At 32.8% G+C, this 19,632-nt stretch overlaps 2 protein-coding genes across 8 annotated transcripts in view; both read right to left on the reverse strand.

The window, feature by feature from the left end:
- Positions 1–10,429, reverse strand: part of LOC124453063 (cannabinoid receptor 1-like) — a 29,528-nt gene extending 19,099 nt beyond the window's left edge. For 2 of the 5 annotated variants that reach the window (XM_047003782.1, XM_047003781.1), the window contains exon 1: positions 4,137–4,215. Coding sequence is in view for 1 of the 5 variants with exons in the window: in XM_047003783.1 (XP_046859739.1) it covers positions 9,014–9,080; positions 10,203–10,388 (253 nt within the window). In the remaining 4 variants the exon portion in view is untranslated. Of the gene's footprint in view, positions 1–4,136; positions 4,216–9,013; positions 9,081–10,202 lie in introns of those variants that run through there. The other 3 variants (XM_047003780.1, XM_047003779.1, XM_047003783.1) reach the window with 2 other exon arrangements.
- The window catches only part of LOC124453058 (P2Y purinoceptor 4-like), an 82,150-nt gene that overhangs the window by 6,635 nt on the left and 55,883 nt on the right, over positions 1–19,632 (reverse strand). The window lies entirely within an intron of this gene.

The following is a 19,632-nucleotide window of genomic DNA, read 5'->3' on the forward strand; positions in this document are numbered from 1 at the left end:
AAGCATTCAAATTACTGATGCAAAAATTTCATCCAAATCAGAATCTTGTGATGCATGAGGAAAAGTTTCATCAGTTAAGAAGTGAAATGCTAATGTCAATTTAGACCATAAAACGTTGGAACAAAAATTTGATATCCCATAGAACTAAAAAACATTCATCACATTCACGTTTCTAATTATTTGACCCCAAATACAAGTCCTTGCCGATACATTTTGCAACGATCAACAAACCTGTACGCACCTGATCACTCTTCAACATGATCAACAAACAATTTTTGGAAAACAATTTACCTAGTATCTTGAAAATATAATTGGATATGCATTGTGTAGCATGGTATCAAAACGCCACTCACATCGAGGTGAGTTGAGAAAAAATCGAAACATCGCTTGCTTTTTTGTTCGTAGCTAATAGTAACATTGACTAGGACATCATTTTGTAGTGTACAAAATGAGATTTTTTCTCAACAACGATTTTCTTTGATATAACATGTTATATAATAGAATAAAATATTTTAAAAAACACTTGAGAAAAACGACGATTTTTTTGAGAGCAAACATGTTTCGACATTATCAGAATGCCATCTTCAGTGCAGAGTGGTTAGTGTTAAGTAATATGATACGTAATATGATATGAATAAATTAATTACAATGAATAGGATTATGATTCAGTTACTAAATATAAAATATTTACAAAAAAGGAAAAGAAAAATAAGTATTAAGAACTTATAACAAAAAATATTATTATAAAGTAAATATAGTGTTGTAGTGGTGAACTTGGATATTTAAATCGGGATTAGTTTTATTAATGTGTAGAGCTTCCTTGATTTTGAGTGAGAAAGTGGATTGATCAATGTCGATGATTTTAAAACAGGAAGGTGAGAATTTGTTTTTACATGAAGGAGAGGCTTGAAGATGTTTGTAGATAGTGGAGTTTTGTCTGTGTGAGTATGTTCCTTTATCCTGGTAGATAATTGGCGAGAAGTTTCACCAATATAGGGAATTACATCCCGCACATGAAAATTGATAAACTACCATAGATTTGGAAAGTTCGGGAAGTGGGTCTTTAAACGAAAATAAAGATTTTATTTTAAAAGGTGTGAAAATAAGTTTAACGTCAATGTCAGTGCAGTAGCGTTTAATGATTTGTGTGAGTTTGCGTTGTGTGTGTCGTGAGTAATCACCTATGTAAGGTAGTTTGAAATAACGTTTATTGTCAGGTTGTTGTATATCGTTAGTGTTAGTTGTGGCGTTAGATGAGTCAGTGCTTATCTTGTTGTCCAAATAGTGTTGTATAGTGTTGTTGATGAAATGAAAAGGAAAAGAATTACGTTGGAGGGTGAATATTAGTTTCTTCCTGTGTTTTCCACTGCCTAATGTTGACAATCGAGATACATACCACATTCGAAAGCGTTTACTACGAACTACGATAACGAAGAGATCTAAAGAACTACGGACACTGGATAGGGACTTGACGAACAAAACAGAAGAAATCAAAAGCTTTCTTAACCCAATTGACTGGCATATCTTGAATAAAGCCCTCAAAATGAATGTCGACAAACAACTAAACAAAATAATTTCGACACACCGTAAGAAACTAAATAATTTGACCATAAACAAGGCTATACCATTCACTCACAAAGACACTGTCACCAACCTATCATCTTTAAAGTTAAGCGAAGATGAACTTAACGCTCTAAAAAACGGTCTCAACTTCAGCATCAAACCTCCAAGAATCCACTCCTCCGACATTCTGGCAACATTCGAACGAATCCATTATTCATTAAGAAATAAACTTATCAAACAAGAGGACTATTCAATACTAAAAACGGAACTTGGTCACTTGGCACACACGTACGTAACTTCCTACCATCCAACTCCTAAAGACCTGAAGAAACATAAAATTCTAAGGAACATTCGTAATAATGACAAAATCATTGTTCTTAAACCTGACAAAGGCAATGGTGTAGTCATTATGGATCGTCAGGTATACATTAACTCTTGCCTCACTATAATTAACAATTTATCTAAGTTCAAACCACTCGATCATGATCCTACAATTTCCCGTGAAGCAAAGTTACAACGACTGCTACGTAACTTAAAGAAAAGAACTCTATTAACGAAAATCATTTCAAGAAATGTACCCTAGAGGTTCACAGCCAGCTCGATTATATGGTTTACCTAAACTTCATAAATTAAACAATATCAATGACATACCTCCTATCAGACCTATAAATTCTTCAATCAATTCATATAACTACAAATTAGCCAAATACCTCAGCTCTTTACTCCAACCCCTAATACCTAATGACCATTCTACTAAAGATTCTTTTAGTTTTGTCGATGATTTTTTATCTTTTAACACTAACGCTCCACATGACAAATTCTTTATTTCTTTTGACGTTGAAAGCCTTTTTACCAACATACCACTGACCGAAACCATAGACATTGCTATTGATTTAATTTTTACCAACAACCCTACATTCAAAATGAACAGAACAGAACTAAAACTATTGTTTAACATCGCTACGGCCGAGACTCATTTTTTATTTAACGGTAAGTACTACGACCAAATTGACGGGGTAAAGGTTCACCCTTGGCACCCATTCTAACCAACATTTTCATGGGTTTTCACGAACGAAACTGGTTAAATAACTACGGCAACAACAAACCTTTATTTTACCGCAGATACGTTGACGACATTTTTTGTATTTTTCATAACAAAGACGAAGCATTACTCTTTTACGAATACATCAACAAACAACATCAAAACATAAACTTTACATACGAAACCGAACAAGACAATCAGTTACCCTTTCTTGACATCTTACTAACTAAATCACATGAAAACTGTATGACCTCTACGTACCACAAACCAACATATACAGGACTACTGACTAACTTTTTTAGTTTCACACCATTAAATTACAAAATTGGACTGATACGAACACTGACCGACAGAGCACGGAAACTTAACAACACAGACATCGGCTTTCAACGTGATTTAAAGAAACTAATATTCACTCTCCAACGTAATTCTTTTCCTTTTCATTTCATCAACAACACTATACAACACTATTTGGACAACAAGATAAGCACTGACTCATCTAACGCCACAACTAACACTAACGATATACAACAACCTGACAATAAACGTTATTTCAAACTACCTTACATAGGTGATTACTCACGACACACACAACGCAAACTCACACAAATCATTAAACGCTACTGCACTGACATTGACGTTAAACTTATTTTCACACCTTTTAAAATAAAATCTTTATTTTCGTTTAAAGACCCACTTCCCGAACTTTCCAAATCTATGGTAGTTTATCAATTTTCATGTGCGGGATGTAATTCCCTGCTATATTGGTGAAACTTCTCGCCAATTATCTACCAGGATAAAGGAACATACTCACACAGACAAAAACTCCACTATCTACAAACATCTTCAAGCCTCTCCTTCATGTAAAACAAATTTCACCTTCCTGTTTTAAAATCATCGACATTGATCAATCCACTTTCTCACTCAAAATCAAGGAAGCTCTACACATTAATAAAACTAATCCCGATTTAAATATCCAAGTTCACCACTACAACACTATATTTACTTTATAATAATATTTTTTGTTATAAGTTCTTAATACTTATTTTTCTTTTCCTTTTTTGTAAATATTTTATATTTAGTAACTGAATCATAATCCTATTCATTGTAATTAATTTATTCATATCATATTATATTACGTATCATATTACTTAACACTAACCACTCTGCACTGAAGATGGCATTCTGATAATGTCGAAACATGTTTGCTCTCAAAAAAATCGTCGTTTTTCTCAAGTGTTTTTTAAAATTGCTGCTAATTGGAAATTATGGTAATAAAATATTTATAATCACAGGTGTGAATAAATTAACTGAGAATACATTTTATTCGGCATTAATTGCAAGAGGAAATTTCCGTCTGTGCGAATGTATTGACAACGTTTGCCGTAACTTGAGTAGAATTAAGGATTTGTGAAAATTATAAACAATGTATGGAGAATTGCATGCACATACATAATGGTAAAACTTTTGTCTCTGTTTACAAATCTTTTTAACTAAAATTAGTTTATGTTTTGTGTAATCACTCTCTTACCTGATGTTCTTCTTTCAAGAGTCTTGGCGCACAATGACAAAAACACTTTTCTTTTGACATATTAAAAACACATTTTGAATAATTATGCAAAGTAACAATAATCTTTTAAAGTGTATGTTTTCACCCCAACAGAGTTTGACAACTTTCTATTGACTTATGAAATGTATTATGCCACGAAAGTTCTTTTTCTGATAAGCCAAATTATCATGTAAATGATGCAAAACACGAGAGATTAATAAGAAAGACGTTGAAAAATATCAGTAATCAATGTATAAGATATAGTGTATAAAAATGTCATCAACACTGAAACTAATACAAACAGCCACACCTTTGTACACAAGACGAATATTGCTATTTCTTTAATATTCAATTCTTCAAAATGATTTTAATTAATCTACCATTGTTAGACATAGTGAGTAATGTTAAGTAATTACAATCAGTGTTTCTGACTCTCTTACCTCTGATTTAAAGGGTATTCATGAAAGGTTTCCAATGATTTTGCATACACACCACCGTCATATACGGTAACTTACTCCTAATTTAAAGTTTGAATCCTTAAAAGACAAAATCACACGATCGCTAACTAGCCTATAATCCATTCATCCCGAGCTAAACATTGAGGGTTTTCACAATTCTTCACCCTAGTCCTTTTAGCAATTCTTTTGCATCTTATGCCGTCATTTTGATCAATGGCAGCTTTTACTGAATAATTCTTCATGAATGACTCTTCTGAATGACTCTTCAAAAATAAGTTTAATGATTTTGTTTTTCGTGTGTATATTAGATAAGTCTTTTTTCCCATTTTCCATCACTACTTTCACTCAAATAAGATGATTAGAGATTTTGCAGGGGAGACAATTCAAACATTGTGCATATTTGTCATGGAGACAGTCAAATGTCCATTATAGCAAGATGACATATCATGTAATATTTAATTTATCACACAAAGCGTATTTTGATTTTTAGGTTTTATGAGAAGTACCTTTCACTGGCTTTGCAGGCACAAAGTCTGATCGTATGATGTCTGATCAGATTATTGTGTGGTAAGTTGTTATTAACTTGCCTTTACGCAGGTGCTTAGATACTTTGATTGCATCTGTGCCCACGAACTGGTGTCCAGTGTATTATCAAAGTTCATAGTTGAGAATTGAGAATGGTTGAGATGAGATTGTTTGTTTTATTTATGAATTTTAAGACCAATTTGTGGAGAGTACGGTGTGAAATGATCTTTTCCATGACAGCATTCACAAGAAGATTATAAAGATTAGCTGTTTTTTTTTTAAGGAGTAAGTACAAATTTGTTAGCGTATTTTGTTTTTGTAATTATGTGATGAATTTTGCCGATGCTCTTAAGTCTTAACTCTCGAGCCTCGTGTTGATAAAACATTATTTATGTCGCTTGTTAATGTCAAAAATCTTTTCAAAAATTTCTTGTTCCGTTAAAAACGAAATTCCCCGCAAGAAATCCAGTCACATTTGCACAAGAGAAAAAGATATTTTATTCTTGAATTTAAAATTCAAATATGGCGGTAAAAATATTGCTCCAGGTGTTTTGAGTTCAACGGATATTATAATTTAACCTTGTATATATGTTTAAGTATGTATAAAAATTTTATTTCAAGAGAGTAACAGACAACAGTCAAATAGACTGATAAACTACTGGCTCTCTTATACTATATATACAAATGTATATCAAAATTCTAAAATCATACTATAGTATATATTTAAAAATTGATCATGCACTCAACATGAAAACATTTATATACTTCTTGCTTAGTTAGCATGAATTTGACGTCAAGTACGTAATTTTTGGCAGTCTGTGTGACGTGTATTTATTTGATCATGGAGCATTTAGTTTATTAAAACGCGTGCCGAAAACACCTTTGTTTTTTTATATATGCACTCGTACTTAAGCGTATTGTAATCTGGGCTAGAATTTGTGATAAGCAAAAATGTGTCGTTAGAGTGATATAATAGCTATTATCTATACACTGTGTTCAATTCCTTACAAAGTTTCTTGATTGTTTGAGTAAGTTTTCTTGAACCCCATTGACATAGATGAATAGCGAAAATGCAAAACATGAAAACCACTTAAACACGGGCAAACCACTTAAACATTGGCAAACCACTGGTTTTGAGGACGTTGCTCTGATGCTGCTTGTATTTTCTGAAAATGTATTTTGGTTTTGCTCAAATAATAATGGTGTATAACATGATATACAGAGCAAAAAGCTCTCTAAAGGGAGACTTTATTATGTATAAATCTATAACCGTGGGTGTGTGTTCTGATGTGCATTTTGTCTGAAGTACCTGTGAGTCTGTCGTTATTGTTTTGAACAGCTACGTCTTTCAAAAATTTCATATCTTTCACTTTGAATGTCATTAGCCAATGACGGGATCAAAGTTTTAGATTGAAGCTCTCTTTTCTTTCTTGTCTGTCAATGTTCTTGGCTCAGATTAAAATCAATGATTTCTTCTTGTGAAGTGAAAATAGTTATCGATCTTTTCCCGCTAAAGTGGTTGGATTTGTGCACGTGTTGATTGTACTAATCTTCTTAGTGCAGTGGCATCCTCCTGTTATACAAACATATTTCTTATTGTGATTAAAGGAAATGTCTTCCGTCTTCACCGAAATGATCAGAGATGATGGTTTGTGTGTGTCTGTGTGTCAGTGTATGTGGGAGGGGGGGAGGCCCGATTGTTAAGTGTGTCCATTAATTGTTTGATATATTAGTATTTTGCAGGGAAATTGACTTCCATCTTGTGTATCTAAGACTGTGGGTGGTGGTGCATATTTCTCTTCAACCCTGTCCTAAATCCATCCTTGCGTTTTGACGTATCATTAAATTCTTGATAAATGACTAATGATGTCTCACCTTGGCAGTTCTATTTCATAATGTGGTCAGTCGTCTAGTTTTTTCAATATTGCAGTGAACTGATTCACTCACCAAAATAAATTTTATTCGTGTACAGAACGTCTTGTTGTTATTAAAAAGTTATGGCTTTACCAGGGCCCAGAGTGGTCTCATGTTATTGAGAATTCTTAGCAAAGTCTTTGTTGTAGGTATCTTAATTTGTCATATTTCAAAACATAAATTCGTTCAATGTTAAGAATAACGTACTAATAAATGCTATAGCAAAATTTCCTGTTCCAGCAGACAATGTAAGTTTGTGCTTTGGGTCATCACAAGAATTTTTTGTGTAAGCAAACTTTTCATCATAACGCAAGTAGAATAAAAACCATGCAAATGGTCTCATATGCCTGTGATGAAAGGATTCTGTATTTAAGCTGTCCGTGCACTTGCGACTGTACGTTAGCTGCGTACACATTTTCTTTATTTTGAACAGATCAGCTTACTCTTTGAGCGATGGAACGAAGCTCTGTTTATACCGAAGTATTTGTTTTCCAATATAACCACCAAGTAGCAGCCGATATATGAAGTAAGTTTGTTGTCATTTTTTCAACAAGCTATAGAAAACTTAACAAACAAGCAAGACTCATTTTTTCTTTCAAATTTTTTATCGAAGCATTAAGCAAATCTGTAACGTCTCTAAGTTCAAGGTTTATTTGATTAATGATATGTACCGTTAAAAAAGTATTACACTCCTGATCTTTCTCATGAAAAGAAAAATCAAAAAGTTGGCTGTAAGTTTTAGTCAGTTTAAATCTCGCTACAAATCATGATAGTTTCTTTTTCTTTCATCTTCCCTTTAAAACTATGCTAATATTACCTATACTATACCCAGATAAAAAATTTATATATTAATCATAAAGTTATGAATGATGAATGTAGTTACATCGCAAATGTTTCTTAATCGCAAATGGTCTCATTAAAGTATTCACAATTATTGCTCTCGCTTTTGAAGTTACGTAGAATCAAAAAAGTGATAAGTATTGTAGTAATAATCGGGATAATTTTTTTGACCACACAGTTGTTTTGGAATTTATTCTTCCAATAAAAACTATTAGCACTATTCGTACATTTTTCATCAAATTGAGTTTAGAACATATTATCTATCATACAGCTTTACTAGCACTAGTACGAAGTGAAAAGATTGAATGCCCTGGTTTTTTGATGGAAACAATTCCAGTCTTTTTAAACAACGCCTTCATACTGTTTCGATAATTTGGAAGCCTCAGTGCATACACAATTGGATTGACAGCAAAATTCACCATGGCCACTGGCGTATAGTAATACGAAAAGCGCCAAGCCAATTCACCTTGTAGTTTCCCTAGCCTTTGAATAAACTCCACTTGTTTGGCGACAAAAAAAGGAAATGCAGTTACCAATAATAAGACATTCAGCACAATGATTGTCTTTGCAATTTCAAGGTGTTTAGTGTTGTGCTATTCAGCATTTACTTTAGTGTCTTGTCGACTTTACAATACAACCTTAAGTATGAAACACTTCAATATGATCTGAAGTAAAACAGCGATTTCCAAGACAGCATATACCGTGATATAGGTGTACATAAGCTGTTCATTTTCTTGCTGTAAATTGATGTGAGTTCACCAAATGCCATGCCAATGGCAATCAACCAAACAGTCACGCATAATATGTATATTTTTCTTGTAGACAACATCTGTCGGCAACGTATGGGATACTTTGCAATTATGTAAGTTTGCCATGTGAGTGATGTCAAGTGAAAAAATGAGCCCGCAGCCCCAAACATCCAAAAGAAAAGGACAGAATAAATGACAGCTTCTGATGGTTTGACCTCGAACAATTTACCCAATCCAACAATCATGAATTGGGATAAAGATGCAGTGATGTCAGCTATAGATAAGCTTAAGATGGTAATCCACGGTCCTCGTCTTAGTTTGTTTAAAGGATCCTTCACAATAACAACAATAAGAAGACCATTTGTAAGGACACCAACTGTGGAGATCACCATTGTTGTTATTAATATATCTTGAGGAAGTGAGAAACTTTTCTTCGGTTTCTTATTAAATACATAAATATATGTTTATTATATGTTGCAATGAGACCACCATTATTGTTATTAATGTTTCATAACCAAACGAGATACTGTTCTTGGATTTATTCTTCAATGAAACATATGAAAATTTTAAATGCATTGTAAACTGTCATATTTCTCAATGGTGGAGAAGAAAAGTGCAAGAATTTTAGAAATGCATTAATTCAATGCATTATCTCTTGTCAGTCTATTTCATTTCTTTTAGACGTAGTTTTCCACTGCAAGTGTGCAAGTTTTGCACTCAGCAAGTGTTACGAATTACAGAATACGGAAGCATTTCAGAAGCGGATACACCTCAAGGCTTCGGGGATGAGTTATAAAAATTTTAAATACGAACTCGTAGAACTGCCATTTTCTGCAGTCTTTGCTGCATATTACGTGCTAGCAAAAGGGGAAATGTGGAGACTTTTACAGAAGTTGGACAGCAACAAAGAATTCGCAAATGTAATTGTGAGACGGAAATCATTTCTGCTGCGCTTGACACGAGGATTTGATATGATTATTTATCATATGATTTTTATTCTAAGTCTCTTTTTGCGTGACATGTATTAAAATATTGTGAACACTTTAGATTATTTGATTTCGAGATGGAGCATATGATAATAAATAACTTACAGAAATTATGGAGAGGTACAATTATTGTAGTTGATGGTGGTCTTATAAATATTGGAAATGTTGCAAATAATTCTAAAATCACTGCACATTATACTGTGAAGAAGTTTGTATCTAAAATAAAAGCGCTAAAGTTCCGCGTGTTTTAGATAGAAAAATCTTTCCTTTTAAACGTATTCAGTTTCAGGCTTGGCGTAAACCAACTTCTGATAATGCCATAAAAATCGCATAAAGGAAATAATAAATACAAGAATTATAAGATTGTTCAATAAGATGAATTTTACCCGATGGCTTCAGTTAGACTATTGTGGCTTTTTGACTTTTTTTAATATGAGATTTTTTTGCACCTACCGCATTTCTTTGAATGCATTTCTTTCCAGTCAACAAAACATTTCATTGACTTTAAATTAATTCATCAGACCAAATAAAATGATTTTTGCAGTTACATACAATAGTTTTTGTTTATAAACTTACATCACTTTGATTACGAGAACCAATCTCATTCCTTGTGCAATTTGTCTGGTTTGTTTGAGTCGAGTTGCACATTTTTCCCAAATCACCAGCATTGGCCATTAGATGTACTTTCATCAAACTTGTAAGAATAAGGAATCCATAGACATAGGAAGGATAGACGTTTTGGAAATGCCTCCCAATTATCATAGTGAGACCCTAGATAATATGGTGCGATGCTTTTCTTTCACTTTGAATTTGATATTGACAGAGTATGTTCTCCCTACAATCAAGTAAGCGTTGTGTGTGTTGGAGTTTTTATTTCATCGTCCTGCACGTACAAATTGTTTACAGATCTAATTGGCGTGGGTTTGCGGAAATTATGTATCATATTTACTGCATGTTTATAGAGGATCGTTAATATGATTATCGCTTTTGCGAAAAACTGCAAACGTTTTGTCATTTGTCTGTTTATAGTACAATCAAATATCTTTGTACGAGCACTTTTTAAATACAGAAACCTCGTTATTTTAGAAGTTCCCAGGAAATTTTGATTTCACTCGTGGATTTTCTTTCACTCTATTCCCTAAATCTTTGTGTATAGATTTTGAAATATTCGGAACTTGTTTTTAATTCAATATTCGACAAGTGTCGTGTTAGTATTTGAAGGAAAGCATGAATAAACAAGAAACAAAAAACACATTAGTAAATAAGATTATCATACACTGTTTTGATAATGGAAATATCTCAGGTAACTTAAGTTGTGTAACGCAAAACGAGTGGTTAAATATACGTGATGCATAATAAAGAGTGTTGAAATTCGTGATTAAATGCATATGGTAATCACAAATTTTAATAACCGCAAAGACTGCCCCATCCTTGTCTTTAGCGAGTAGTTGTCAAATATTCAATGAGAACATCATACCTTGTTCATTGTTTAATCGAATAGTGAAAACTTTTGCCTTATGTATGGTATTCTTTGTATTTCATTGACATGCATCTAACGTTTATATTATACATGATGAAAATTCTAATCTGCTTGTAATGTTTTTGTTAAGTAAATATTAATAAAACCATATAGAACTATTTGCAATTTAATATTTTTGATAAAAGTAGGTAAAGATTGAATTGGGTCGCTCAAATCCAGTAACAATTGACGTAGAGCGGACACAGAAGCTGAAATGTGTTGACAAATCAATATTCCGCAGAAAGCCGTAAATTCCATTATTAAGGTGTGATTAACTAATGCTGTTGTTGAAGATGGAGATGGTTCAGTGTGTCGAATTTTGCATCATGACGAAGACACGTTAAATGTAGATAAGGTCCCTTTAACTGGGAGTTTCATTCGAGAATAATTTGCACAGCTGTAATAAGATGTTTTACTGCGAATGAGATCAATCATCCTACGCAGTGACCCAGACACATTCACCCATTAACTTTAATGAAAATGAAAGACAGATTTTAAAGAAATCTGACAATGCCAAAAAAAATGACGAAAACAACGTCGAAGTCTCTTTAGGACAAAACAAAACCAGAGCCAAATATTCAGAGAATGTTACTGTGCATTACAAAATGACTTCATCATCAAAATGAGCACCACTTTCACATGCCATGAAAAATTATTCAATCTTATCAGTTTGCCTGTGCAGCTGCTTTTTCACGTGTCGGATATGTTTATTTGAGCAGGCGATTTGAAATCAACACTAGAAGCGTCAAATGTAATTCATGCAAGACCTTGAACGTTTCTAAATCAAAATAATTGATTTGGAAGATGAAATAGAATTCAATGCACATGATTCATTTACCAAGGATGTTTATGCATGACGCAGTTTGTCAATCAACAAGCATACACTTAACGAAGCTTTCACTTTACAAAATTTGTGCATTAGACAAAATATGATTAACTCGATCAATGCAGACAAAAATCCACTTACTTAAAGTACGCAAGACTAATGTTGATTATGTTAATTATTCTGAGAGGGCACATTAAAAGTGGAAGTAATAGCTTCTTGGAATCATGATTCACCCTGCTGGACGTAAATCATGTGCGACAAATGATTGATAAAATGAACAACCTCACAACTTTTCCGCAGAAAGTTAACGAATGTCACTATAGGCAGTATTCCTTAATAAAACGTTTGAAACATTAATTTTTTAGTGTTAACTGACGCAAACCTTGCTGAAACCTATATAACATTTTTAACTACATTGTATGTATGTATGGACTCTCCTGTCGGGGCGACAGATGAGTAGGCATGCAGGTCTATCTGCGAGAGTGGGACCTCATGTGTGAATGGAGGCCAATTTGTGATGCACACGAACGTCCGCAAACGCTGCAGGGGTACGAGACAAGAGGGGCAGAGCGTTGCTTCCTTCTTTTATGACCCCAGTAAAATCAAATGCATTTACCAGCAAGCAAAGCATTCAAATTACTGATGCAAAAATTTCATCCAAATCAGAATCTTGTGATGCATGAGGAAAAGTTTCATCAGTTAAGTAAAATGCTAATGTCAATTTAGACCATAAAACGTTGGAACAAAAATTCGATATCCCATACAACTAAAAAACATTCATCACATTCACGTTTCTAATTATTTGACACCAAATACAAGTCCTTGCCGATATATTTTGCAACGATCAACAAACCAAGTACGCACCTGATCACTCTTCAACATGATCAACAAACAATTTTTGGAAAACAGCTTAGCTAGTATCTTGAAAATATAATTGGATATACATTGTGTAGCATAGTATCAAACCGCCACTCACAGGTGAGTTGAGAAAAAATCGAAACATCGCTTGCTTTTTGTTCGTAGCTAATAGTAACATTGACTAGGACATCATTTTGTAGTGTACAAAATGAGATTTTTTCTCAACAACGATTTTCTTTGACATCACATGTTATATAATAGAATAAAATATTTATAAACACAGGTGTGAATAAATCAACTGAGAATACATTTTATTCGGCATTAATTGCAAGAGGAAATTTCCGTCTGTGCGAATGTATTGACAACGTTTGCCGTAACTTGAGTAGAATTAAGGATTTGTGAAAATTATAAGCAATGTATAGAGAATTGCATGCACATACATAATGGTAAAACTTTTGTCTCTGTTTACAAATCTTTTTAACTAAAATTAGTTTATGTTTTGTGTAATCACTGTCTTACCTGATATTCTTCTTTCAAGAGTCTTGGCGCACAATGAAAAAACACTTTTCTTTTGACATATTAAAAACACATTTTGAATAATTATGCAAAGTAACAATAATCTTTTAAAGTGTATGTTTTCACCCCAACAGAGTTTGACAACTTTCTTTTGACTTATAAAATGTATTATGCCACGAAAGTTCTTTTTCTGATAAGCCAAATTATCATGTAAATGATGCAAAACACGTGAGATTAATAAGAAAGACGTTGAAAAATATCAGTAATCAATGTATAAGATATAGTTGTATAAAAATGTCATCAACACTGAAACTAATACAAACAGCCACACCTTTGTACACAAGACGAATATTGCTATTTCTTTAATATTCAATTTTTCAAAATTATTTTAATTAATGTACCATTGTTAGACATAGGGAGTAATGTTAAGTAACTACAATCAGTGTTTCTGACTCTCGTGCCTCTGATTCTAAGGCTGTTCATGAATGGTTTCCAATGATTTTGCATACACACCACTTCATATACGATAACTTACTCCTAATTTAAAGTTTGAGTCCTTAACAGACCAACTCACACGATCGCTAACTACCCTCTAATCCATGCATCCCGAGCTAAATATTGAGGGTTTTCACAATTCTTCACCCTAGTCCTTTTAGCAATTCTTTTGCATCTTATGCCGTCATTTTGATCAATGGCAGCTTTTACTGAATAATTCTTCATGAATGACTCTTCTGAATGACTCTTCAAAAATAAGTTTAATGATTTTGTTCTTCGTGTGTATATTAGATAAGTCTTTTTTCCAATTTTCCATTACTACTTTCACTCAAATAAGATGATTAGAGATTTTGCAGGGGAGACAATTCAAACATTGTGCATATTTTTCATGGAGACAGTCAAATGTCGATTATAGCAAGAAGACATATCATGTAATATTTAATTTATCACACAAAGCGTATTTTGATTTTTAGGTTTTATGAGAAGTACCTTTCACTGGCTTTGCAGGCACAAAGTCTGATCGTATGATATCTGATCAGATTATTGTGTGGTAAGTTGTTATTAACTTGCCTTTACGCAGGTGCTTAGATACTTTGATTGCATCTGTGCCAACGAACTGGTGTCCAGTGTATTATCAAAGTTCATAGTTGAGAATTGAGAATGGTTGAGATGAGATTGTTTGTGTTATTTATGAATTTTAAGACCAATTTGTGGAGAGTACGGTGTGAAATGATCTTTTCCATGACAGCATTCACAAGAAGATTATAAAGATTAGCTGGGTTTTTTTTAAGGACTAGGTACAAATTTGTTAGCGTATTTTGTTTTTGTAATTATGTGATGAATTTTGCCGATGCTCTTAAGTCTTAACTCTCGAGCCTCGTGTTCACAAAACATTATTTATGTCGCTTCTTAATGTCAAAAATATTTTCGAAAATTTTTTGTTCCGTTAAAAACGAAATTCCCAGCAAGAAATCCAGTCATATTTGCACAAGAGAAAAAGATATTTTATTCTTGAATTTAAAATTCAAATATGGTGGTAAAAATATTGCTCCAAGTGTTTTGAGTTCAACGGATATTATAACTTAACCTTGTGTATATGTTTAAGTATGTATAAAAACTTTATTTCAAGAGGGTAACAGACAACAGTCAAACAGACTGATAAACTACTGGCTCTCTTATACTATATATACAAATGTATATCAAAATTCTAAAATTATACTATGGTATATATTTAAAAAATGATCATGCACTCAACTTGAAAACATTTATATACTTCTTGTTTAGTTAGCATGAATTTGACGTCAAGTACGTTAATTTTTGGCAGTCTGTGTGACGTGTATTTATTTGATCATGGAGCAATTACTTTATTAAAACGCGTGCCAAAAACACCTTTGTTTGTTTTTCTATTTATGCACTCGTACTTAAGCGTATTGTAATCTGGGCTAGAATTTGTGATAAGCAAAAACGTGTCGTTAGAGTGATATAGTAGCTATTATTTATACACTGAGTTCAGTTCCTTACAAAGTTTCTTGATTGTTTGAGTAAGTTTTCTTGAACCCCATTGACATAGACGAATAGCGAAAATGCAAAACATGAAAACCACTTAAACACGGGCAAACCACTTAAACATTGGCAAACCACTGGTTTTGAGGACGTTGCTCTGATGCTGCTTGTATTTTCTGAAAATGTATTTTGGTTTTGCTCAAATAATAATGGTGTATAACATGATATACAGAGCAAAAAGCTCTCTAAAGGGAGACTTTATTATGTATAAATCTATAACCGTGGGTGTGTGTGGGTGTTCTGATGTGCATTTTGTCTGAAATACCTGTCAGTCGGTCGTTATTGTTTTGAACAGCTACGTCTTTCAAAAATTTCCTATTTGTCACTTTGAATGTCATTAGTTAACGATGGGATCAAAGTTTCAGATTGAAGTTCTCTTTTCTTCCTTGTCTGTCAATATTTTTGGCTCAGATTAAAATCAACGGTTTCTTTTTGTTAGGTGAAAATAGTTCTCGATCTTTTCCCGCTAAAGTGGTTGGATTTGTGCACGTGTCGATTGTACTAATCTTCTTAGTGCAGTGACATCCTCCTGTTATACAAACATATTTCTTATTGTGATTAAAGGAAATATCTTGCCGTCTTCACCGAAATGATCAGAGATGATGGTTTGTGTGTGTCTGTGTGTCAGTGTATGGGGAGGGGGGGGGGAAGGCCGATTGTTAATTGTGTCCATTAATTGTTTGATATATTAGTATTTTGCAGGGAAATTGACTTCCATCTTGTATATCTAAGACTGGGGGTGGTGGTGCATACTTCTCTGCAACCCTGTCGTAAATCCATCCTTGCGTTTTGACGTATCATTAAATTCTTGATAAATGACTAATGATGTCTCAGCCTGGCTGTTTTATTTCATAATGTGGTCAGTCGTTAAGTTTTGATGTTGCTTATGTTACATTGCTATTCGTTATGGGCTTATGGCAATCGAAAATGAATGAATGAATGAATGAATGAATGAATGAATGAATGAAAATCTTTATTTTGACACGCTGGCCTTGTCAACTGGGGTTGATTTCCACAAGGGGCGTGCTTTTGTTCAAAAACAATTACAAAATTTACTAAGAAATAAATTATCTACAGAAGAGAAGTTTAAATATTTACAGAGTTTGGTTTATTCCATCTGTTACATGTTAAACTAAATCATAAAATGCAAGCAGCAATTTTCTTTTGAAAAAGTGACACGCTTTTGCTAATTCTGATTCCTGCTGGAATTGAATTCCAAACAGAAGCACCATCATACGCAAAGCTTTTCGTCAAGGAGTTAGTACTAGGCATATTTAGACAACTTGTAATATTGCGTAGATTGTAATCAGTGATGTCTTTTTTATAGGTAAACAATCTAGTAAGTGAATTTGGTCCAGCATTTTTTAACAATTTAAACATCAGCTTTGCTTTAGCTTTTTTTCTAAGTATTTCAAGAGGTTCCCACTTTAATTCTTGTAATGCGTTACAATAATCGACATCATTGCCCATGCTTATGATAATTTTTGCAGCTCTATTTTGAAGTTTTTGTAGTCTCTTGGACTGAGTTTCCCCCAATACACCCCAAACTTCACAGCAATATGTGAAGTAAGGATGTACCAGGGCATTATAAATAGAGATAAGTGTTTTGTTTGTCTGTGTATTGCTTTAATTTTCTAAGGGCGGAGATACCGGCTGCTACTTTTTTGCAAATTTTATCAGTGTTACTCCTCCAAGATAAGTGTTGGTCAATTATTAAACCCAAACTTTCGTACTCATAAATTCTATTTATAACGTAATTGCCAATTGCAATATGCAAATTAGAAGTAAAAACATTCTTGATCATTTGTTTCGAGCCTATGATCAAATATTCTGTCTTGGTTGAATTCAAACTAAGTTTGTTTGCTATCAACCACTTTTCCAGATTATTCAAGTCAGAGTTTACTGTCTTTTCTAGTTCAACTATATCATTATTTGAAGCCGTTATGCTAGTATCATCAGCAAACATTTTTGGTTTACATTGCTCTAAGCATGAGGGTAAGTCATTTATATATATTAAGAAAAATAACGGACCTAGAATAGAGCCCTGGGGAACTCCACATTAGGGGAGTTGTTGGGATGAAATAAAATTTTTGATTTGGCATCTTTGAGTTCGCTTTGACAGATAGGATTCAATTAGGTTGTAGGCTTGTCCTTTAATTCCATACAACTCAAGTTTTCTTAATAAAATTTTGTGGTCAACAGTATCAAAAGCCTCTTTTAGATCAATTTGGACTACAAGGTTGAGCAACCTTTTATCCATGTTTGTGTACCAATCATTCGTACGGTCAATTAAGGCAGTTGTTGTTGAATGTGATTTTCTGAAACCAAATTGACAATCACTTAGGATTTCAGATTTAGAAAAGTAGTTGTAGAGTTGATCGTAAAGTATACGTTCAATGATTTTACTGACGACTAGAAGAATTGAAATTGGTCTATAGTTTCCAGGCAAGTTACGGTGTCCATTTTTGTAAAGAGGTATAATTCTTGCTGTTTTCCATTCATCTGGGAAGACAGACAAAGTTATGCATTGATTGAAAAGCACTTAAAATACATCATTTAACAACACCTAATCAAGAAAACAGCGTTAAAATAGCAAACTTCTATCTTTCAATGCAACTTTGTGTTATCATTGTGATCACTAGTCTTTATCCCGAGTGGACAATTGATAAGCTGATTGTTAAGCAAATTTATTTAAGTCAGTTTTCCATCTAAAATGAATTAAAATTTCACAACATAAAAAGATTGAATGTGGGGCTCAATTTGGACTGCGCGAATGACTTGGTTTATTAAATGTTATCAATTTAAAAAGTATAAAGTCTTATAAATGAAAGAGTTATGCTGTGAAAGACTGAAAGTTATCAACAAACTAAAAATGTCCAAACATGTTTAAGGCTGGTTTAAATTAAGTCAAACAGGCCGAAGTTGTTTGAAACTTTGTACTATCCTTTGACATTATAGTTTATTCTACGGGTAGGACTCTTGTAAATAAAAGTAGAACTTTGAAAATAGAAAATCCCGTTCTCGTTCTATGTCTCCCTATACTCCGGTGTAATGTTTTACACCCAAACTTTCATTTTCAGGATAATGCGAAATATTCCTTTTGCGCAATAGCGAATTATTGTATTCGAAGACCCATAAACCTTATAACTACTGCACAGAAATTTTTATTTCATATTTTATATTTTAAATGAAACCAAAGTTTAGTGGATTTAGAATATATAGCTCATAATGATAAAGTTGTTAGCTAGTTTGTTTTAAGTAAAAACAGGTGAAAACTTGAGTAAATGCATCAGTAAAATTTAATTATTTAGCAGTTCCGATTTTAATATTAGCTACACTAAAAGCTATATCAGAAATGAAAGATTTTTAATTATCATTACAAAATGCGTTTATTATTTCGCGCAAATTTTTTTGTTATTAAGTGATATGCAGAAATGACAGGTGTTCTTTGACAACTTTTCTGAAACTGTTTATGATGTCGAGTTTATGTTTGTGTCGTTTTGTAAAATTGTTTTTGTTATTGGATATTGATAATATATTTTTTACCAAAATACTTTTGTCTATAGAACTATACATTAGGATTGATGTGAATTGTGTAAAATTGTTTTTGTTATTGGATATTGATAATATATCGTTTTGTTGTACATTGATAATATATTTTTTACCAAAATACTTTTGTCTATAGAACTATACATTAGGATTGATGAGAATTGTGTAAAATTGTTTTTGATATTGGATATTAATAATATATCGTTTTGTTGTACATTGATAATATATTTTTTACGAAAATATTTTTGTCTATAGAACTATACATTAGGATTGATGAGAATTGTGTAAAATTGTTTTTGTTATTGGATATTGATAATATATCGTTTTGTTGTACATTGATAATATATTTTTTACCACAATACTTTTGTCTATAGAACTATACATTAGGATTGATGAGAATTGTGTAAATATGTGACTTGTAAAAGAATAAGACATTTTTATTTCTTTTATTGTTTAAACCCTGTGAAGACGTTTAAAAGCTCAAAACTTCGTACTTAAAGTTTAAAGCCCAGTTTCTAATGATACAGGGGTATGGAGGATTGTCATAAATTTCTATTAAGTCATTACAGAATTACATAACTGGAGCTCAACTCTTCACGTCATTGCTACTGTTGCTGGTAATTCTTTCGCAGGAGAGGATGGAGAGGTGACAGTACTTCTCTTGCAAGAGAAGGGTTGGT

This window comes from Xenia sp. Carnegie-2017, unplaced genomic scaffold (assembly GCF_021976095.1).
Source record: "Xenia sp. Carnegie-2017 unplaced genomic scaffold, XeniaSp_v1 HiC_scaffold_25, whole genome shotgun sequence".
Lineage (NCBI taxonomy): Eukaryota > Metazoa > Cnidaria > Anthozoa > Malacalcyonacea > Xeniidae > Xenia > Xenia sp. Carnegie-2017.